The sequence below is a fragment of the Pseudochaenichthys georgianus genome, chromosome 16 (genome assembly GCF_902827115.2).
Source record: "Pseudochaenichthys georgianus chromosome 16, fPseGeo1.2, whole genome shotgun sequence".
NCBI lineage: Eukaryota > Metazoa > Chordata > Actinopteri > Perciformes > Channichthyidae > Pseudochaenichthys > Pseudochaenichthys georgianus.
In genome coordinates, this window is record NC_047518.2 from 10,466,287 (window position 1) to 10,489,537 (window position 23,251).

Here is a 23,251-nt window from a genome sequence, read left to right on the forward strand (position 1 = left end):
CTTTAAAAGCATTTATCTGGAGAATTTGGAGTTGATTCATTGGAAGGGTGGGATAACCAATTCAACACAACTAAAATACATAGTTATTTTTAGAAACATATTTGTTTGTTTTTCAAGGCAAACCCTATAATAAGTGTACCAACTGGAAACAGGTACAGGAAAGTTGAACTCAATATGTCAGGTTATTATTTGTGTTTGTGGCACAAAGCAGAGAAAACTGTCAACTACTTGGTATTAAAGTCAGCAATCACACATGTTAAGACAGAACCAGACGCTACGATACGAAGTGTCAGCTATTCATCAGAAGAGACTTTTGTTCACATGCATTCACATTCCATTCGATATCATGCCCTACGAAAATAAGACATGCTGGGACTGGACATCGGACAACCCAATGGTTGGTCTCTGGTCACTTTTCCATATTTCCTGTTTAAAAAAGTATCGCAGAAATACTTCGTACTGTATGTTCAGTGTATTGTGTTTCTTGTTTTGTTGGTCTTGTCTTTTACTTCTACTACATTTCCACTTCAGGGGGGTTCTTGATTCCTTATCTCATCATGCTGATTCTGGAGGGTATTCCATTGTTCTACATGGAGCTTGCCATTGGTCAGAAGATGAGTCTGGGTAGCATCGGGGCATGGACTGCCATCAGCCCTTATTTAGGAGGAGTGGGTAAGTGCTAACCGAATGTACCGTACTGTACTTCACTGTATCCAGGTCAAGTACTGTAACATTTAATGAATGACATCCAGCAAAGGGCACTGTGGCCAAGTTCCTAAAGGAGTGAACTGACACAGAAGTACTTAAGTGGCAGCTATGATAAGAACTGTTTGTATCTTTAGATGATAAGGAAAGGAGCTTCAATGCTCTCCTTGTTACCACCTTTTGCATAATGTTACAGCGGACCATCCTTTACATAAGGAAAGGAGATAATGCTGTCCCACAGTTCCTTGTTGTCACAACATTCAAAGTGACGTTATCATTGGGCAGTCTACAGAAACAACTGATTATGACCAACCAATCTATCATGAAGTTACAGTGCTTAATAAGCATTCTGCATATTATGCCATCTTGGCAAAGTGCTTATGATTTTAACTTTCAACACTATGATACATTAAGAGGAGAATGTTGTGCTAATTACTTATTAGCAATCATGTGGATTAATTTGATTAACTCATATACACTGAACAAAAATATAAACGCAACACTTTTGTTTTTGCTCCCATTTTTTACGAGATGAACTCAAAGATCTAAAACATTTTCTATATAAACAAAATAACCATTTATCTCAAATATTTTTCAAAAATCTGAAAAAATCTGTGATAGTGAGCACTTCTCCTTTTCCGAGATAATCCATCCCACCTCACAGGTGTGGCATATCAAGATGCTGATTAGACAGCATGATTATTGCACAGGTGTGCCTTAGAATGGCCACAATAAAAGGCCACTCTGAAACGTGCATTTTTGCTTTATTGGGGGGGTCTGGGAGGGTCCGAAAACCAGTCAGTATCTGGTGTGAGGGGTAGGGGTAGGGGTAGGGTTGGGGTAGGGTTAGGGTAATGTTGTGAATCGAGTGGCCTGTGTTCGTCGTCCATTACATACGCCTGCCCATACCATAACCCCACCACCACCATGGGCCACTCGATTCACAACATTACCCTAACCCTACCCCTACCCCTACCCCTCACACCAGATACTGACTGGTTTTCGGACCCCCCCAGACCCCCCCAATAAAGCAAAACTGCACGTTTCAGAGTGGCCTTTTATTGTGGCCTAAGGCACACCTGTGCAATAATCATGCTGTCTAATCAGCATCTTGATACGCCACACCTGTGAGGTGGGATGGATTATCTCGGCAAAGGAGAAGTGCTCACTTTCACAGATTTGTTCAGATTTGTGAACAATATTTGAGAGAAATGGTTATTTTGTGTATATAGAAAATGTTTTAGATCTTTGAGTTCATCTCATGAAAAATGGGAGCAAAAACAAAAGTATTGCGTTTATATTTTTGTTCAGTGTATATATTGACATATATCATTAAACTCATAAGGAATATCCGCTAATGCATCATGGTTACGTTGCCAAGTGTAAGTGCAATCGGATTTGTAAACACTCAGGTAAAGACATAGAACCTGAATTTGCTTACAATTCGACCACAACCTCAGCCTTAGTATTTGGAATTCCCACCTTACCAGATGAGCTACAATGGTGCCATCTTAGACTCCTTGTTGACTCACATGGATACACTGACTTAGAATTAGGGTTTATAGGGTTATAAAATATGTAAATAGAAACAAAATGTTCTTTGTAATTGTTTGTTGTTATTCTCTTGTTTTAGGTATTGCCAGTGTGGTCACATCCCTGTATCTGTGTCTCTATTACAACGTCATCAATGCATGGAGTTTCTGGTATCTCTTTCATTCATTTCAAGTGAGGTGCTAAATGACTAACTAATGTCATTTTTCAGTAGATGATACTATTAAGAAACATAATGTTTGATCTCCTTTGGACAGTAAAGTATCACACTGACATTGTTCCATGTTTACACTTATTTCAGTCCGTCCTTCCTTGGTCAGTTTGCCCCATGAATTCTAACCGGACAGGACCAATAGAGGAGTGTGAAATTGCTACACCCACCCAGTACTTCTTCTACAGGGAAACACTGAACATCTCTCCTTCTATTGAAGAGCACGGAGGCGTTAGTACAGGCCAGGCAATGTGCCTTGTGCTGGCCTGGATTCTAACCTACCTGTTCATTGTGCGAGGAGTAAAGTCAACTGGAAAGGTGAGAGAGATCGAAGTTGCTCAAACATAAACAGTGATTGATAGGCATTCTTCATTGTCCATGGTCGGTTCTAGTCGGTGCCAAGTGAAACTGACAACTACAAATATAAATAAAAACAAGTACTGGGCATATACTGTATTGCATTTTAAAAACGATTTTTATGTATACATTTTTTTGAAGACAGTGCATGTATTCATTGTATAACATTATTTGTTTCAATAATCAAGTCGCAGCCAAAGCATTATCCTGATGATATAAGTGGAAGTCAACATTAGAGACATAATAATTATAATGCCTTTTTTTATAATTTAGTACATTTAAGAAAATCCATGTATCAACATGATTTACCGTTCAAATAAACTGTACATTTATTAGATGAACGCAGTCAACGGTTAGTTTAGCATCAAATCCCTATGAGGACTTAAATTATAATGCCAAGTGATGCTCAACCTTCTCAGAACTATTACAAGAACTATATCTGCAATCAAATCACTTGAAAGAAGAACATAGTTCGCAATCACAAGAACAAAGAATTGTCTTGGAGACCAAACTGGAAATGGCATTTAAAAGTGGTGAAGCATGCAAGAGATGTTGACTGAGTGATGGGTGATGGGTGATGGACTTTTCCCACATTCCAGCCCAATCAACCTCAGTCACTCCCCTAATGAATTCTGCAGCTAACTTTGCTCTCTGGCTCCTTCTGTAGGTGGTGTACTTCACCTCCATATTTCCATACGTGGTCCTCTTCATCTACCTGATACGGGGCATCACTCTTCACGGGGCCATCAATGGTGTCAAATACATGTTCACACCAAATGTAAGGTTCAGTTGTAACAGTCTGTTTCTCTCTCGACCTGCTGCCCCTCAATACTTTTCCACTCAAACCGCCTCCACCTGACCCCACGGACCTGCCACTCCAACCTCAACAGCTCCCCTGAGATCCCAGCTGCATCTCATCCCCAAGCAGGCCGTTATTTAAGCCTCTCGTGCTCAGCCAGTCATTGCCAGATTATTTTCCACCAAGGCAAGACTCCCGAGCATTTTGTTCCGGATTAAATTCCTGTTGCAGACTATGCCTGCCTCTGACCTGCCTGTTTCCGGAAGGAATCAGATGAAATAGCCTTCAGTCCCGCACCTTGGGATCTCTCTCGGAGTCCTTGGTTACTGTCTGCCTGAAGCTGCTTGGTGTTTTCCATCTGACAACGTTTACCTACCTCCTGGTTTCCTGATCCGCTGCCTTGCCTAAAACTACCTTCTGCCTGTCCTCTACTGTTTTTTCTGCCTGGACTTTGTACTCGCCTGAGTTGATTAAGTGGCTGTAAAGCTGGCTATGGAGTAGCTTGGCCACTGGCTTGAGGAAACCAAGCTTCCCTTTTTTGTCTGGACTGATCCCCAAGTTCATCCAACTCGCCAAAATACTGAACTCTCGGCAAGCCGAAGCCAACAGGATCGAGCGTACCATGGAATTCTGCAGCGGAGGTTTGGGTGAGCCACTCTGGAGGAGAACATGCGGGAGCTTGTCAATGCCTGTCCTAGTGCCACTAGCACAAACCAACCTACCAGTCTCCCGATGGCCTTCTGCTACCTCTGCCTGTGCCTATTGTCCCTGGTCCCACATCTTTCCAACTTCTTACGGGCCTGCCATCGTCCAATGGATACACCACAATCCTGACGGTGGAAGATTGGTTCACCAAGGTGGTCCACTTGATACCCCCGCACAACTCCTATCAACCAGAGAGAGCAAGATTGGCCCTGCATCACTTCTAATGGCTTGTGGTCTCCCTAAATATGTTCACGTCAGTATTTTGGAGGAAGTACTTTGTACTCTTATCACCAGTTTTGCTTCTGGGTTTCATCCCAAGTCCAATTGCCAACCCGAAGGGAAGAATTGGGAGATGGACGATGAACAGAGAGCTCTAAGATGCATGGTCTCCAAACACCATCGTCCCGGTCCAAGCAACTCATGTGGGTCAAACCGAACCACAACCTGTGTGCTACATTTGGGTCCAAACAAAACCTGTTACAAAATGTTGCAATAGGAATACAAACATATGTGGGTGCGTTGCTTTACAGCAGGGGTTTCATCGTGGGCCACATTAGCCTTATGGTTGCCCTCAAAGGGCCCATGGTACATTGAAGACTTTATAAATATTTCTACTCTCTATAATATTACAAAATTGCCTCTGCATTCAATTATTCCTAAAGTCATAATTTGAACTACCTCTAAATAAGGAATCGAGGGGAAATAATTGCTAGCAGATATCCAAGTGTCCAACTATTGTACAAATTATTTTAAAATATAAATATATCTTGCATCGATAGAATTGACACAAAAAAATCGGATGGCACACACACTCACATTTATCTGTGTAATTATAACATACTGTAAGTCAAATGCATTTCTGAGACTAACAAACCCTTATCATATTTGATCAATCAAAGATAAACCTTTTTAAGTGAATAATTTGCTAAAGCAATTGTTTTACCATTATACAAACATTTTCAAGCACAATTTAAGTGCTGTATTTATCATCTGTATTTGACGATAATCATTTAGTCGTCTGAAACCTGTAGCCAAGACTTTGTTTTTATTTAAAACAACGTATTACTATCAGCATGTCATTCATTATATGAAGTTGTCATCCTGCCTTTACAAGCTTACAAGAATATATTAATCGTCTGAATTGGGCAGAAGGAGTTGCACATTGTAGGCCAAGAATGTTTTATTAAAAGCCAAAAACTAAAACAACCAGCACAAGTTTTTGGCATAATTCCACGTTAATCGCTGAATGCACCAGAGCAACATCCGACTGGTTTTGTCGAAAATTCTGGCTGCCTTTTGTTGCTTTCAAGGTTAGCAGTGCGGATGTGCCGTCATAGATTTGTTGCTGCCTTATGGCAGCGGCACACTGCCTGGACTGCGCTGCTAGAAAACACTTCAACCGTTATTATGCCTATGTTTGTCTAATGCAGTGCTTCTCAAAATGTGGTCCGCGGACCACTGGTGGTCCGTGAGCGCCCCCTAGTGGTCCGTGAGTATATTGGTAACATTTCACATTTTAAATAAATAAGTTAATTTAAGTTTTCCGCACTGTCGCGGGAATATCTCCGCAATGGAGCGAGGTTAAGTTTCACTTTCTATTGCATGATATGGCCCAGCGCAACACCTTTGTCACACATGTTGCCACCTGTTTGTACCATTTTCAGGCGATTTGTAATCTGTTCTAGAAAAACGATGTGTTTTTGGATATTTGTGGAGTTAGGTGGTCCGCGAGTGTTTTTTTATTGGTTAAGTGGTCCTTGGTATGAAAAAGTTTGAGAAACACTGGTCTAATGTGTCAATTCTTACAGTTGAATGTGTAACTTTGTGTGCTCATGTGTGCTTTTTGCATTTTGTTGTGTGCGTTTGTATGTTTCTAAACCTGTGCCCACATGCGTTTGTCTTGTTTCAGCTGGAACAGCTTCTCAACCCGACTACATGGATCAATGCGGCCACTCAGATCTTTTTCTCACTCGGTCTGGGTTTTGGGACGCTCATAGCTTTTGCCAGCTACAACCATTACAACAACAATTTTGAGCGCCAAGCCATCATTGTTTCCCTGATCAACTGTGGAACCTCCATCTTTGCCAGCATCGTCACCTTTGCCATCTATGGGTTCAAGGCCACCGTTAACTACGAGAACTGCCTGGAGAGGTGTGTGTGTGTTTTGTGCTAATGAATTCATGATAGTGCAACCTAATCCTATATGCTCTTCTTCCGAAGACTGAATTATTATCTAAATGATCACAGTTTTTATAAGGTGTATTCCTTAAAACAGATAAAGTAATTATTTTAAGTGACTATCCATGTTGACGTTTATAGCCCAAGTGCTGCAAAACCCACTCAATGTTTAAACCACACCCTCGACCTTGTTTTGGCATAAGATATTATTATATCAAGTCTTTTTTTCTGCCACTTTGGATTAAGTCCCATATAGTGGTGCAGGAATTAATCCTAAATTAGTTCACATTTAAGAGTTTGCTTTGTCTTAAAGCTAATGTTTTTTTATTTTGTTTGTGGTTAGACGCCTGAAATAAGGTCTGTTGTAAACACAAGTTGAAGATACTTTCACGTTTTGTTTACGACATAAAATACATCAGTAAATAACCCACTGGTAGACGTCTGAAGCTTATATATGTTATTAAAAAGGCTGTTGCTAATAAGTGGCTAAAAAGCTGACCATAATCCACCTCTTTTTCTCCTCTTGCAGGACACGCTTACTGCTGCTGAATACTTTTGATCTGGCAGAGGACAGCATGAGCATCGACCAGGTCTTTGACTGGATTGAGAAGCTGAACGCAACATATCCACTGCAGTTTGCTGAAATCGCCAACCAACTGGAACCCTGTAACCTGGAGAGTGAACTAGACACTGTATGTTCCTCATCATTTCAATATTTATAATTATTAACATGATGCCAATACGATTGGTTCACATGACCTAGTACCCGTATTATAAACTCATATTTCAGTGATTTAAAGATTCCAGGGGCAAAAACACAAAAGGATTGTGTTGCCCTTGTGGTCGCTAAATCTGCAAAACTGAGAAACAAAGCTAGTTTAATTCTAGCTAGCTGCGCTGCCACAAATAATGTGTCACTGCTTAATAATTTCACAAATGGATTATTGAATAACTGATCATTTTACAACAAGTAAATTGCAACCAGCTTTGCTGTTTTTTTAAACTGCTTATATCATTTTTATGGTCAACATATTTTGTCACTCTGACTTTGATATGAAGCAGACAGTGGTTGTATTGGCGAGTAAAAGAAAAAAGGTCTTTCGTGGCGAGGAACAAATCTTAACAATATATTTTATGGAAAAGGCATTTCATCCATCCACTAGCGATAATATTTTGTAGCAATCTGAAATAAGAAACTAAGAGCCATGTAGTACTGTACTTTGCAGTTGAGACATTGCAACAAGATAAGGTAAATACAGTAGCACCTTTTACCAGACCGGTATGATATGCAGCCAAAAATCTGATGTGTTTCCACTGATGACTGCTTACTCTCCCTCAAGACCTCTTCACCTGTTCTTCCATCCTAGTAATAAACACTCGTTCTCCCACTTTCCTTTGTTCCAGGCAGTGGAGGGGACAGGGCTGGCCTTCATTGTGTACAGTGAGGCCATTAAGAACATGCCGTTACCCCAGCTGTGGTCAGTGCTGTACTTCTTCATGCTGCTGCTGTTGGGGATGGGCAGCATGTTGGGCAACGTCACCGCCATCATCACCCCGCTGCGAGACTTCAAGCTCGTGTCTCACCTGAGCAACGAGCTGCTCAACGGTAAGATCCAGGCCAATGGGACAGGTGGAAGACTTTCATAAAGTCCCAATAAGCTGTTTCATTATTGGTGCTTTTCAGTGCCGGAGTGAGTCCTCAGAACTTGTTACTTCTATAATTCTAGTAATAATGTTAGGTGCAAAAGATGATAGATATTATATTATTGGCTGTGATTGCCCAGAATGCAAGCGCAATTCACATTCCCTATACAGTATATATACAGTATATATATATATATATATATATATATATTTATATATATATATTATATCATGTGTAGATTAATCTGTATGTGGCCTGAGAGGTAACACCCAGGGCAAAGCACCCGCTCATTAAACGTATTGAGTGCAGTGATAACAACAATCTCATCTTAAGTGTTGATATGCTTGTCTGAGTTGCCTTACTCATGCAAGTATTTCAACTCTCCTTTTTCAGGACATTTCGGGCACACTATTAAAAAATATGATGACGGATCCTGAACAATGTGAAACAATTACAGCGGAATATACCTAGCTCTCATCTCAGCTCTCCTGTTACATCAATTCCTATAGTGTACAAGACATGTCTTCTGCATTATGGTATACGTGTTGCTATGCAGCAAATGTTACATTTGAAATGTGTGTTTTCCTTCAGGTTTGGTGTGTGTGTTTTGTATGCTGCTCGGCCTGGGCTTCACCACCACGTCAGGGAATTACTGGTTCACCATGTTTAACGACTATGGAGCCAATTTCTCCCTGCTCTTCATCGTCCTCATCGAGGTCATAGCTGTCAGTTACATATATGGCATTAAAAGGTTTGTGTATTTGTGTGTGGTAGTGCTTTCAATTGTGTAAGCCTTCAAGTCAGCTTTTGTTAAGGCTCAACCTGATTTTAAAACGTTATCTTGTCATTTAAGGTTTGAGAAAGACATAGAAGACATGATAGGTCATCGTCCCAACTGGTACTGGAAGATCATGTGGGCAGGAGTCAGTCCCGTTGTTCTTATCACTCTCTTCGTCGTCTCCATTGTCAACTACATCAGAGGAGGGACGCCCACCTACCAAGCATGGAACAAAGAGCTGGTGAGGCACATGCATCCTTTCTCATCATTTATCAAAGGTTGCTTGTTCGGTAGGGACTTCTTGGTTAGAAAAAGAAAGAAAGGTATCCACTAGTGGTGTAACGATTTTGGAATCTGGTCATTAGAATCAGAAGCGGGCTAGATGATTCTCGCTGATTCAGCATTTATTCTCTCTGTCTGCACCCTGCATAATACGAAGGAAAAAACATTGAACATAGCGAAACAAACTTTTACAGCTGTTACCTACTTTTTATTAATTTATTTGTGTATTTTTATGTCAAACTGTTTGTTCCCAGGTCAAATATGTAGACACGTGATCAAATCCCATCCAAGCCAACTTTGACAATATATAAAAATCTTTAATCTCCATGTATAAGAATTTGTATATTGTAACCCTTAATACACAGCTATATGACCTGGAATTAAACATATTTTTCAAATCTTACTTTCGATTTCTAATAGAAACACAGCAATTATATTTGAATTAAGACATTTCCATTTTCAAGTAATGAGGTGTTTTGAGGGCGATTGTGGCTGCGAAGGAGTGCGATCATCTTTCAACCAGAAGGTTGTGGGCTCGATCCCAGCCTGTGCAGGCAACGTGTCCGATGTGGTGTGTGGCAATGGTTTGTGAATGTTAGTTCCTAGAGCAAGGTGCACTGCTCTGTAGGAATGGGTGTGAATGGGTGAATGACATGTAGTATGTGAAGCTACAAAGCAACGCTTTTAGGGGTCGAAATTACTTGATAAGGCTATAATAAGAGCAGACCATTTAAATCCAGTATTCTTTTTTCAAACATTTCATTTTTTTTAAATGACTGCATTTTTAAAAAGTATGGGGATTCCTCCAAAAGTAAGCAATTTTCCAGAGAGAATAAGGTGATTTAAAATTGTTGTTAATGTAGTCATTTTGAAATTGTTCGGAAATGTGTCCTCAAAAGGAATTCTGTCAGTTTTTTAAAAAATGTACTTCATTTTTTAAACATGAAAGGGGTTCAAAAAAAAGTTTGTAATTTTTCATAGAATAGTTTTTCAGAAATAAGGTTGTCTCATCAAACTGCCTCAGCTTGATAATGATTGTTTGATGTTCTGCTAAACTTCCTGAGTAATGCTTAACATCTGAAGACATGTGTTAAACGTTACTGTTATTTTTCAGGGTAAATCGGTGGTGACGGACTATCCTGTCTTTGGTCAAGTGTTCATCGGCCTGCTAATGGTGTCGTCCATCAGCTGTGTTCCCCTCACAGCTCTGTATGTGTTCTGCAGGAAGAGGAAACGTGGAAACCATCCCAAGAGGAATGCCGTCAGCACAGTATCTACTTAACCTCTAGCACCACCTTCCTTCCTTTCCTAGACACTAAATCTCTGTCCTTCAGCTGAACGCAGCAATGATGCCTAATTTTATGGTGTTGGGTATTTTAAGGTGGATTTTTTTACTTAAAGTCAAACTTGTGAGCCTGATTCCAATCCATGCTCTTCCATACGACTAGTGCAACTATGCAACATGGTACAAGTGTAGATAAAGTTTTATTATGCTAAACATTTAGAGCATGTGTAAATGTATAAAGTCATGTAGCTTATTCAATGGGTTATGATATGTAGTGTTTTAGATAGTCAGTAGTTTTTTCATTAGTGTTGGTTCATAGTCATAGTTCATGTTGGTTCATAGTCAGCCTCAATACTAATTCCTCTTATTGATGGAGTAAGCTAGTTTAGGGTCGAATCAGGTTTATTTGAAAAGATGCAAAATTACAAATAAAATGTTAGTTCAGCAATAGGATTACAGAAGCTGCAGCATTACGAGTAGACCTTGTTTTGACAATTTCCTCTGTTTCAGGATATTTTTAAGTGACAGTATTTTGAATCAGGAGGAAAAGGAGCCATCTACACGACCTAAACAAAACTTTGTATTCCAAAAGATTCAAGATTGAATAGGCCCTATTATGCTTTTAGGGGGTTTCCCTTTCATGTGGTGTGTTATTTAGGTTGTATGCATGTACATGTTCTGCAGAGGCTGTCACATGAGAGGCACTTAATACAAATATGAACCTGGATATGAGCATAATATGTCCTCTTTAAACAACTTAATGTAGTTTTGGAAACTGCACAAACATCACACAACTAGTTTTAATAAAATAATATGTTAGACTCAATTATAAAGTGTACAACTTTACAGCAGTTATGTCATAATAGAGTGTATTGTCTCCTTTAAGCAGATGATGTTATATATGTGTTCTTTGGTAAGAAGGTTGTACAAATGACATGTGTTTCCTTTATATTACGTTTTTTATTAGATCTACTTTTATATCTGCTTTGAAAAGGCTGGCATCTGCTATGTACCTTATCTATAAGAGATGTGTTTAAACAGAGAGCACATGAAGTCAATTGTCAATATATAATTTTAATATTGTCTTCAAGCCTTCAAATGTTTGAAATGTGTTCATACTGTAGATAGTTGTGTCATCTAATGGGCGAATGATAAGAATATTCCATTATGTGATTTTGTTCTGTGCCAATAGCTTAATGAGACCTAAGTAACTACCACAGAGAATGAACTGCCATTAAAGAATAGATGTGTCAAGAACATCTCAAGTATTCATTTTGCTATTGTCTTATTGCCATGTATTTCAGTTTGTGTACTGTAAGTTTATTATGGCTATCTATTTATTTATCTATAAATCAAGCTAGCTAACGTGTTCTATCAATCTACCTAGTAAACTATATTACCTTAGATACCCATCTAATAAGCTAGCTAGCCAAATCGCCAAATTTGTGGCTCTCGTGAATAAAATTGGAATTATTATTTAACACCCATATGGTTGGATTTGCGGACCTGTATCTACCATTCAGGCAGTGGGAGTCATTTAAAAAACATTGTTTAAGTCTTTTTTTTTAAAGCAGACGAGGAACTCTTATAGGCTACAGCCAGCGGCTCCTCACAGCTCCATACATCCCTGTTTATTCTGAATTAAATGTTTCTTTACTTCTTTTCTGTTATTACTTAATAACAGGTCATTCAAAAGCTTAAAACCGTTGCATAAAACAGCAACGTGGAAGCGCCCTAGACCCAAAAAAGCATAAGGTAATGATGGACCCAGGGGCGGCGGGTACTGTAGGCATGAGAAGGCTAAGCCTTCCCATACATTTTTGCATACATTCACAGTAAATATGTATTCAGTATGATAGCTGTCTAACAGAAGTTAAATCAATTTCTCACTTATTCTGACAACGTACTTAACCCCAAATAAAATAACCCAATAAAAAGAGTTGTTAAATAATAGTGAAGTCACGTTGTAATAACAATAACTCATCTCTCTCGAGTTTTATTTTCGAGCTTTGCCAAAAGCCACTGTGTCAAGTGTCCTACTTGGGTTGCCGTCCGGAGTTGTCCAATATGGCGGACCATCTCGCACATGCGCAGTACAGATCGGCAGGGTGACGGATCGGGTAGTGACAGTGACAACCACTAAGCTGGAGCAGGCAGGAACAGAGGCCTGTACTACGAAGCAGGATTTTCACTTAGCCGGCTAACTTCAGGGAAAACTCAGGCTTTCCGGTCCGATGACGCTGGTTCTCTTTTTAGCGTGCTAGATCTCCATGGTAACTTATGCTGTGCGGCTAGTTGCAGGCTAAGAGATCAACTCAGTGAAAGCACTACCTGCTGACCAATCAGAGCTCAGTGTGCGGAGTTTAAAGCGATCAAGTCATATTACAGGAGAAAGGAAATACAGAAAAACTGCCGTTGCAGGAAAGACGGCCGGCAAAAATCACCGACTGTGTGAACGTGAACATTAATAGAATATCACCTCCCATCTTCAGAGCAATCTGACTATTATAATTTCTGCAGGTCACCCTTGAAAAAGAGATCTTTTGATCTCAAGGGGCTTTCACCTGGTTAAATAAAGGCATCAAACAAACAAACAATAACATTAGCGTTAAGAAAGCTTAATTAAATATCTGCCACAACATAAGTAATCGGATCAGAGTAACATTAAGTACAGTCCGCGGCATATCACATCGTAATGTATCATATATTTCCTTATCTGTGTCAGCTGAGCCGTATCTGGCCGTGCAACACACAGTGTCACATACTGTATTGCAGAAGTATTATTTTAAGCAACACATTAAGTTGACGAAACACTCGAGTCAAATGTAATTAAAGTCAGATCCACTTGTGTCTTGGACGGGGCAGTGATATCATAAACCTGTTAATGTACTTGTTCTCTTACCAGCTGTATTCACCTTGCAGGTGCAGCTATGTGGCTTTGATCCTGGATCAAGTGTTTAAGTCATGGATGTTTAAAGTGTTACTTCTTCATATGTCTAATATTATAGTTGACTATTCATTCAGGAAGTATGACGCTGCGCTGTCAGTACGCTTCTCCATGTTTGTGATAGGACGATCGCTCGAAATACCACCCCTTTCATGTGAACGCGCACCTAACTAGATAGGGCACGGCTGGCTTGAGCGATCCACTTGATAACCCGCGTCGTAGTACCGTTTAGCGAGAGTGCGTATGTTTTGGATTAGGCCAACCGGCTAACTCAAACATATCCAGGTTAGGTTGAACCAGCTTCGAAGTACAGGCCTCTGGCATGAGGAAAACAGTAGGATAACACTAGGATTGGCGGAAAAAGAGATAACAAGGAGGCAAAAACAGAAGGGCACAGCAAACACGACCAACACAAGACAATAGAGTGGCGAAGTCACGCCGATCTACTTCCGCCCCATGGGACCTTATTTCTGAAAAATTATCTATTGAAGTCAATGGAGAGAGAAAACGTATCTTTCGATCCCGTTTGAATTGTGCCATGAATTACACATGATGTTTGTCAATCTTAAAAAATCATTTCCATGTCAAAAAAGTCACAGTTTGTCGTAAAACTGTTGAAATATAAGACTATGAAAAATACGCAACTAGAAAGACTACAAATCCCAGAGTCGCGTAAGTGATGTCACAATTGTTTTCCTCCACTAAGAGATAGCTAAGATCAGCACCATATAGATAGAATCTATCTATATGGCGCTGGCTAAGATAAGATAACTTTAACAAGATGCCTGTGTGCTTAGTACCAGGTTGTTATCATACCAGCAATGGGTCTTGCTCGTTCTTTCGCTTCCCGTCTGATGAAAGGACCAGGAGTGGCTGGATCAAGTTAGCTACCTAGCTAGTAGCTAGCACATTAGTTAGCATTACAGCCTTGTAATTTCTATTAGCCTTAATATGAAGTAACATTAAGTAACCCAAAATGTTAAACAGTAAGAGTAGTAGTATAAATAAGCTTGCCTTGCCTTGCCTTGCCTTGCCTTGCCTTGCCTTGCCTTGCCTTGCCTAGCCTTGCCTTGCCTTGCCTTGCCTTGCCTTGCCTTGCCTTGCCTTGCCTTGCCTTGCCTTGCCTTGCTTTGCCTTGCCTTGCCTAGCCTTGCCTAGCCTTGCCTTGCCTAGTCATATTTCGTGAACCCTTTGAAGAGTACTGTCACCGGTGTGATCATTCTATAATACACAATTTAAGCCCGGGGGAGAAATGCTAACGCTAGCATCGGCGATCTTTTCTACTTCATGCTATCTGCACAAATGGTTGACATTAAACATTAAAAAGACCAGGCAGTTCAGAGAGTATCAAAGGAAGGCAGGCAGGCAGCTTTGCATGACATTCTTCTGGACGTGTTTCATTGTGGTGATAGTGAGGGTAGTCAATCGTTTTGTTGACAAGACAGTAGTGACGGCCATCTTGGTGACGTGTGTTGTTAGTTCATTGAGTGTTTCACACAAACAAATGTGTTACTTCACAGTTTTACGACACATTTGTTTTTTTTTTACTTGCAAAATTATCTTTTAAATTGACAAACATCATATGTGTAATTCGTGGCACAATTCAAACGGGATCGAAAGATAATCTTTCTCTCTCCATTGACTTCAATACATAATTTTTCCGAAATAAGGTCCCATGGAGGTCCACCGGAAGGGGAGGGACTCGCCACTCTATGAGCCAGACAATTGACCAATGACCATGGTACTTAAAGGTCTCCTATCATGCCAAATTCACTTTTTGATGTCTTTTATACATAAATATGTTTCCCTGGTGTGTCAGGGAACCTCACAAAGTGTCAGAAAACAAAACCCTCTCTCTTTCCCTCTGTACCCAACTCTTTAAAAACGGGGGCACAACGGAGCTGATCCAGATTTGCGTCCGATATGATAAATTACGTTATATCGGAAATATGGACCCACGGCACTATCAGAAAGTTGCTATCAGAAGCAATGCCCGACTGTTTTGGACGTAATATGGTCTTTGTTTACATTAGCAAGCATCGCTAACACAAATGTTCCAATGTTCTTTGCCATTACTTCACAGGAGGGTTTAGAGTGATCCAGACACAAACAGATGATTTCCGGTATTTTGCTGCAGTTTAGAATGATGTTTATTTAGCTTTACATACCAAGGTTTAATTATACTGTGTCAAAGGTTGTGGTATGAGCATCTGCTGGGCTGGTGGAATCGGTGTGCTCTTCCTCCTGTGTCCTCGTCCTTTCCTGTCACCTGTGACCCCTTTTATACACCCAGTGCAGCTAACCAAGTGTCCAAAAATAATGTTGCAGTATAAATATAAATAAAGTAAACTGAGACACCAACAACACCCATAAAATGTCTCCTACACTCAGAGCTAACCTGTACTGGAGAGAGTATGTGTAAAAAAGCACCTTGTGAGAAAGAGAAAAGGCATTTGAGCTCCACTGTTTCAGAAATAATCCTTGATGTGGTTTTGAACATGAAATGGCATTTAAGCACTGCAGCATTTAGCTGAGTATCTGGGTAGAATTCTTCTGCATAAGCCCCCTCTTTTTTTCCACTTTATTTTTTTTTTAAAGCTACAGACATGTTTTTTATATATTTTTATATATCTGAGACTTATAATATATGCCTACAAATAATATAAAAGGAGACCTTTAAGATAGGGGGCGAGAATTCGACCAAAAATCTCAGGCAGATTCCATTGGGCAGGGACAGGTGTAACATCCCGTCATGTCTGCTAAATTGTTCATGTCATGTTAATCAGGTTCATGTTATTGTTTCACGTTTAGTTCATAGCCCAGGTTAGATTTATGTTTAGTCAAGTCTTTTTGTTCACCTGTCTAGTCCTGTCATTGCACTTCCTGTTTTATTTTGTACTTACCTCTGGTCTCATTTCAGGTCCCTTACTTCCTCCCTTTGTGTGTTTTCCCGCCATCGTCAGTGTCTGCCCCGCCCCTGATTGTTTCCACCTGTTCCCCCTTACCTCATGTATAAATAGTCCTGTCTCCCTTTGTCCTGTGCCAGTTCTCTTGTGCCTTGTGCCATTTAGAGAGCCAGCTTGTCTCGCCAAGCGATTATTGTATTTTGTGACCATAGTCAAGTTTATTTAGTTTGTAATTTGCTTTGCTACGAGTGATTTTTTTGTTTGAACTTTATACTTTTCCAAAGTAAAGACTATTTTGAACAAACTTTCTTTTGAGTCGTGCGTTTGAGTCCAAGTGTCTGTAAGGTTCCTAACAGAACGAACTGGCCAAAAAATGGACTCAGCCGACTCCGGTTCCTTCAAGGCCGATGTGTTAGCGCAGGATGCTAAGCTAACCCTCCATGCTGAACAGCTGTCTTCCATCAACCAAGGAATGATTGGTCTCACGGATCGTCAGGATGAATTCCAATCAGCTGTAACCAACCAAGTAAATCACCTGGCACTTCAAATGCAGCAAGTTCTCTCACCCCTCAAAGCGGTTCCTCTGCTCCTACTCCAGCAATGCCAGGTCCACCGTCTGTTGTTTCGGATCACACCACCCCACCTGGATCGACGCTTCGCGAGAGGTTTTCCGGGGACTCTGGTAACTGTCGATCCTTTCTGGTACAGTGTGAACTACATTTTGCTCATAACCCTGCTGCCTTTGTTTCGGACCAAGCTAAGGTAGCTTTTATGTTGTCCCACATGTCTGGTAGAGCCGCTGCTTGGGCTACAGCCGAGTGGTCAAGAAACTCGCCCATATGTCAGTCACTGAACATGTTTACCCAGACCCTAAGCCGTGTGTTTGATCACTCATCACCTTCCAGAGAAGCCTCACGAGTCATTATGCAGATCAAACAGGGACAACAGAGAGTGACAGACTATGCAATAGATTTTCGTACTCTAGCAGCAGACAGTGGGTGGAACACCCCTGCTTTAATTGATGCCTTCATGAATGGTCTACAAGACTCTATAAAGGACCAGTTGGCACCCCATGAACTACCCACAGATCTTGATTCCATCATTGCCATGTCAATTCGCATTGATAACAGGCTTCATGAAAGGCAGAAGGAGAGAATCAGAACCAGTGCACGACCTCCGAGCCACATGGGGTACTCACCTGCCTTTCGACACCCATGGAGCTCCAGTCCACCTTCCTCAGCCTCGCCCAAGGAACCAGCGCCCTCGGCTGCACCGGAGGAACCCATGCAGCTGGTGAGCCAATTCTCTGCAACTGATTTCCCTCCACGTTCATTGACCATGGTAAATATTCAAGTGCGTGACCAAGACATTACTGTGGGGACATTAGTCGATTCAGGTGCCGACGAAAGTCTGATGGACTGGAGTTTGGCAAAGAGACTATGCATCAAGACTGTTCCGTTGACTTCCCCTGTTACTGCCAGTGCCTTAGATGGCAAGTTATTATTTAAAATAACCCATGTATCTGAACCTGTCCAAATAACCATTGACAATACACACATAGAGGAAATGAAATTCCAGTTATTTGACTCTGCACTACACCCCTTGATTTTGGGTTATCCATGGCTGATCAAACATAATCCGATCATTGACTGGCGATCAGGGAGGGTTAAGGAATGGGGCCCAGGCTGTAGGCTGACCTGTTCAGACCTTCCTAGGTTCTCCACAGAACCTGAAAAGGAACAAGACAAACACACTCATAAGCCTGACTCCATTTCGGATTATCCCGACCTGACTAAAGTGCCCTTGTGTTACCAGGACTTAAAGGAAGCATTTAACAAAACTAGGGCCATGTCCCTACCTCCCCACCGACCTTATGACTGTCCCATTAACCTGTTGGCTGGTTCTCAGATCCCTAAAAGGAGACTTTACTCTCTCTCTGCACCGGAAAGGGAGGCTATGACTCCTCTCTAAAAACTGGACTCATCAGATCATCCTCCTCCCCAGCGGCCGCTGGGTTTTTCTTCATCGATAAGAAAGATGGTACCCTCCGTCCATGCATTGACTATAGTCCCCTTAATGAAATAACAGTTAAAAATAGATACCCACTCCCTCTCATGTCTTCAGCCTTTGAACTTTTGCAGGATGCAAAACTATTCACCAAACTGGACTTGAGAAACGCTTACCATCTCATTAGGATACGAGAGGGGGATGAGTGGAAGACCGGTTTTAACACTCCCAGTGGTCACTACGAGTACCTAGTCATGCCATTTGGATTATGCAATGCTCCGGCAGTTTTTCAGTCATTTGTCAACGATGTGCTGAGGGATTATCTCAACAAGTTTGTATTCGTTTATCTCGATGACATCTTGATCTTCTCACCCGATGAGGAGACCCACACCCATCATGTCCGCCAGGTACTGCAAAGCCTGATGGAGAATCAACTCTACTGCAAGGCTGAAAAGTGTGAGTTTCACGTCAAGACCATCTCCTTCCTGGGGTACATCATCTCGGCCAATCAAATCCAGATGGATCCAGAGAAGGTCAGTGCAGTGGCCAATTGGCCATCTCCCACCAACAGGAAAAAGGTGCAACAATTTTTAGGCTTTGCAAACTTCTACAGGAGGTTTATAAGAAACTTTAGTGGCATTGCAGCACCTTTACATGCTTTAACCTCTCCCCATGTCATGTTCAAGTGGAATATACAGGCGGATGAAGCTTTCCAGAAGCTCAAGAAACTGTTCACGACTGCCCCAATCCTCACAGTGGCCGACCCACGGAGACAATTTATCGTGGAGGTGGATGCCTCCAACGATGGCATTGGGGCGGTGCTGTCCCAAAGATCTGTCCAGGACAACAAGCTACACCCATGTGCGTTCCTTTCACGTAAGTTGACAACTGCAGAAAGGAACTATGATGTGGGGAATAAGGAGCTTTTAGCAGTTAAAACAGCTTTGGAGGAATGGCGTCATTGGTTGGAGGGGGCTGAGCAACCATTTCTAGTTTGGACTGACCATAAAAACCTGGAATACATTAAGAACTCCAAAAGACTGAACTCACGCCAGGCTAGATGGTCATTGTTTTTTAATCGGTTTCATTTTGTATTGTCATACAGACCAGGCACACAGAATGTTAAACCTGATGTATTGTCACGTTTGTACGATCCTGAACCTGTTGCCAAAGAGCCCGAGAGCATCCTTCCACCTAACCGTGTGGTTGGAGCAGTTTCATGGCCAATAGAATCGGTGGTGAAGCAGGCAAATGGTGAGACCCCGGCACCTAGGGGTTGCCCACGAAATAGGTTGTTTGTCCCTGTTTCCGTTCGATCACAGGTAATACACTGGGCTCACACGTCTATGCTCACCTGTCATCCTGGAGTGAAACGCACAACCTTCATGATCAAGCAACGTTTCTGGTGGCAGGCTATGAGGAAGCAGGTGGCAGAATATGTTGCGGCCTGCACTGTCTGTGCCAGGAACAAGACCTCCACTGAAGCACAGATGGGGTTGCTGCAGCCACTTCCTGTTCCGCATCGGCCATGGTCCCACATCTCGATGGACTTTGTCACCGGACTACCGATATCAGAAGGTAACACCACCGTCTTGACGGTGGTGGACAGATTTAGTAAAATGGCACATTTTATTGCACTATCCAAGCTTCCCTCTGCCAAGGAAACGGCAGAGGGTTACGTCATGTCTTTCGCATTCATGGTTTTCCCAGGGACATTGTGTCAGACCGGGGCCCACAGTTCATTTCCCGTTTCTGGAAGGAGTTCTGCCATCTCCTTGGAGCCACCGTGAGTCTTTCCTCAGGATATCACCCCCAGTCGAATGGCCAGTCAGAGCGCATTAACCAGGAGCTAGAGACCTGTTTGCGCTGCCTGGTCTCCCAGAACCAGGCATCCTGGAGCAAGCACCTGATGTGGGTGGAGTACGCCCACAACACGCTGCCCACTTCCGCAACAGGACTCACACCGTTTCAGTGTGTGCACGGCTACCAACCACCTCTGTTCCCTGCCAATGAGGCCGAGGTCACGGTCCCATCAGCTCACGCTATGGTCCGTCGGTTCCGCCGGATCTGGGCCGGTGCTCGTCGGGCTCTCTTGCGCAGTGCCAGCCGGATGAAGGAGGTGGTGGATCGACGCCGGAGACCTGCTCCACCGTATCGGCCTGGACAAAGAGTTTGGTTAGCTACCAAGAACTTACCCCTCCACGTCATGTCGAGAAAGCTAGCGCCAAGGTTTGTTGGTCCATTCCCGATATCGAAGATCATAAACCCGGTGTCTGTGCAGTTACGTCTACCCAGGTCATTAAAGGTCCATCCAACGTTTCATGTCGGCAAGATCAAGCCGGTCAGGGAGAGCTCATTGGTACCCGCCTCTAAACCCCCTCCACCCCCCCAGATGGTAGAAGGAGGCCCCGTCTACGCTGTAAAGAGACTGCTGGCAGTTCGTAAGCGAGGGCGAGGAAGACAGTTCCTTGTGGACTGGGATGGGTATGGTCTAGAAGAGAGAGCATGGATCCCAGCGAGTTTCATTGTTGATCCGGCCATGAATAAAGATTTTGATCGGGATCACCCAGAAGACGTCAGGAGCCGTCCCTAGAGGGGGGGGTACTGTAACATCCCGTCATGTCTGCTAAATTGTTCATGTCATGTTAATCAGGTTCATGTTATTGTTTCACGTTTAGTTCATAGCCCAGGTTAGATTTATGTTTAGTCAAGTCTTTTTGTTCACCTGTCTAGTCCTGTCATTGCACTTCCTGTTTTATTTTGTACTTACCTCTGGTCTCATTTCAGGTCCCTTTACTTCCTCCCTTTGTGTGTTTTCCCGCCATCGTCAGTGTCTGCCCCGCCCCTGATTGTTTCCACCTGTTCCCCCTTACCTCATGTATAAATAGTCCTGTCTCCCTTTGTCCTGTGCCAGTTCGTCTTGTGCCTTGTGCCATTTAGAGAGCCAGCTTGTCTCGCCAAGAGATTATTGTATTTTGTGACCATAGTCAAGTTAATTTAGTTTGTAATTTGCTTTGCTACGTTTTGATTTTTTGTTTGAACTTTATACTTTTCCAAAGTAAAGACTATTTTGAACAAACTTTCTTTTGAGTCGTGCGTTTGAGTCCAAGTGTCTGTAAGGTTCCTAACACAGGACCGCTTCCCAGGTCCCCAGGTGTTGACTGAACCGCCGTCTGAGAACAGAATCAGAATTCCTTTATTAGTCCGACAGCGGGGAAATGTACAGTGTTACAGCAAAAGTGGAAAAGCAGGTCAAAAAGGCAAGCAATGATAAAAAAGAAAATCACACATTAATGAAATAAAAAATATAGACACATCCATGGCTAAAAAAGGAGTAGGGGCAATTTAGAAAAACTAAGTGACATAAATAACATGTCAAAGTATTGAGACCTTGTAAAAATATAATGTTGGGACATTTATAAAAATGTATGTACAAGGAGATGGTGTCGATTGGATGCCAAGAACAAGGGACAGAGTGGCTTGACACTTACCCAGGGGGCAGGGACTGGCACAGGCCTAGAGTTGGGTGTGATGCTGGACATCAGAGATTCTGGGTCTCCTGGCAGCTGGGCTGGAGTCTAGCAAACTGAAAGGCAGGCTGATTGACAACTGGCTGGGCCAAGAGACAGCCTGGCATGGAAGTCATTTGGCCCTTAAAACACTTCTTTTGTTGAATTCAGGAAGTCTGGCGGAAGCTACAAGGGAACTGTACTGTAAGAAAAACGCTGTTCAAAGTACTGCTGTCATTACTCCAGCCAGTCTAATAAACAACACCACTGTTGTAGCTGACAAAGGCTGTTTTCATGGATGGAGCAGAAACTTCACAGCATACAAGGAGGCAGAAAAAACATTTTATAGCATTATGTAACAGGCTACTATAGTCAGGGGTGCACATAAGTGGTACGCAGGTACGCATGCGCGGCAACAATCTGAAATGTGTACCGTCACTTGTGTCACAAAGCGCATTTGCGTACCGACATACTTGAAGCTTTTCCAGAAGGCGGTTAGATCACCGGACGACAGAGTCGGTTTCCGTGTGCACAGACAGGGCTGCTGTTAACGTCGCTCTGTACAGCAGCACTGCGCTAAAACAGCTGATCACAACGTTCACACGCTCTGTGGTCACAAAGCTCTGCCCCCCCCACGCTGGCATTCGTGATACATGCCCCTTTCACACCAGCGCCTTTTCAGCTCCGGCTCGGAGCTAGAGCCTGAAAAGCGCCGGGTTTTCCTGTTCACACCGCAGCGGTGCCGGCTCTTAGCTCCGGAATCCGCTTAATTTCCAGCTCCAAAAAATTGTCGGTCCAGAGGCAAGAGCTTTAGAGCTAAGAGGCGACGTCGCTTACGTCTCTCTTACGTCGAGGCGTGCAGGAAACTAAACCCACCTCCCCTGAACATGGGTCGACTGTTATGCCTGCCTACAAGCAGTAGTGCCTATAAACACACTTTATAAAGTCAGGCAACACTAACCAGGCTTCGTGTGGTTCTGTTTATTTGTACCTTACTTTGACCATCCGTTCGCTGTTATCGATCATTGTGGAGAGAGGCAGACGTGTTGTTTTGTATTATTGCAGCTATCGGATGCAAGTAGTCAGTTTAGCTTCGGTTGCTATGCTAACATCACCCGTTTTATACCAGAGAAACTTTCATAACAGCGTTGTGATACCAAACAGCGTCAATTCAGACTGACACACATTCACTTAGGCTAAGGGGAACTGGGGATATGCATCAGCTGCTTGTGTGAGTCGGACAGTGAATACTTTAGAGCGGCCGCTGCAGTGTGAGCTAACCGGGAGCTAACGGGAGAATAAACTCCTGTGGAAGAGCAGCCAGCACTGCAGCGGTCGGTAAATGCTGCAGAAACACATTAATAAACAATGAACCACGGCACTCTG

The 23,251-nt window shown here is 42.4% G+C and overlaps 1 protein-coding gene across 1 annotated transcript; it reads left to right on the forward strand.

Annotated features, from left to right (window-relative positions):
- The first annotated feature begins 544 nt into the window (after positions 1-544).
- On the forward strand, positions 545-11,737 carry LOC117460623 (sodium- and chloride-dependent transporter XTRP3-like). Its single transcript, XM_071206125.1, has 10 exons — positions 545-672; positions 2,339-2,430; positions 2,558-2,785; positions 3,492-3,602; positions 6,238-6,479; positions 7,036-7,198; positions 7,911-8,112; positions 8,743-8,902; positions 9,005-9,170; positions 10,326-11,737. The coding sequence occupies exons 1-10, from the start codon at positions 558-560 to the stop codon at positions 10,491-10,493; spliced, it is 1,647 nt and encodes a 548-aa protein (XP_071062226.1). The 5' UTR covers positions 545-557; the 3' UTR covers positions 10,494-11,737.
- Positions 11,738-23,251: the final 11,514 nt, after the last annotated feature.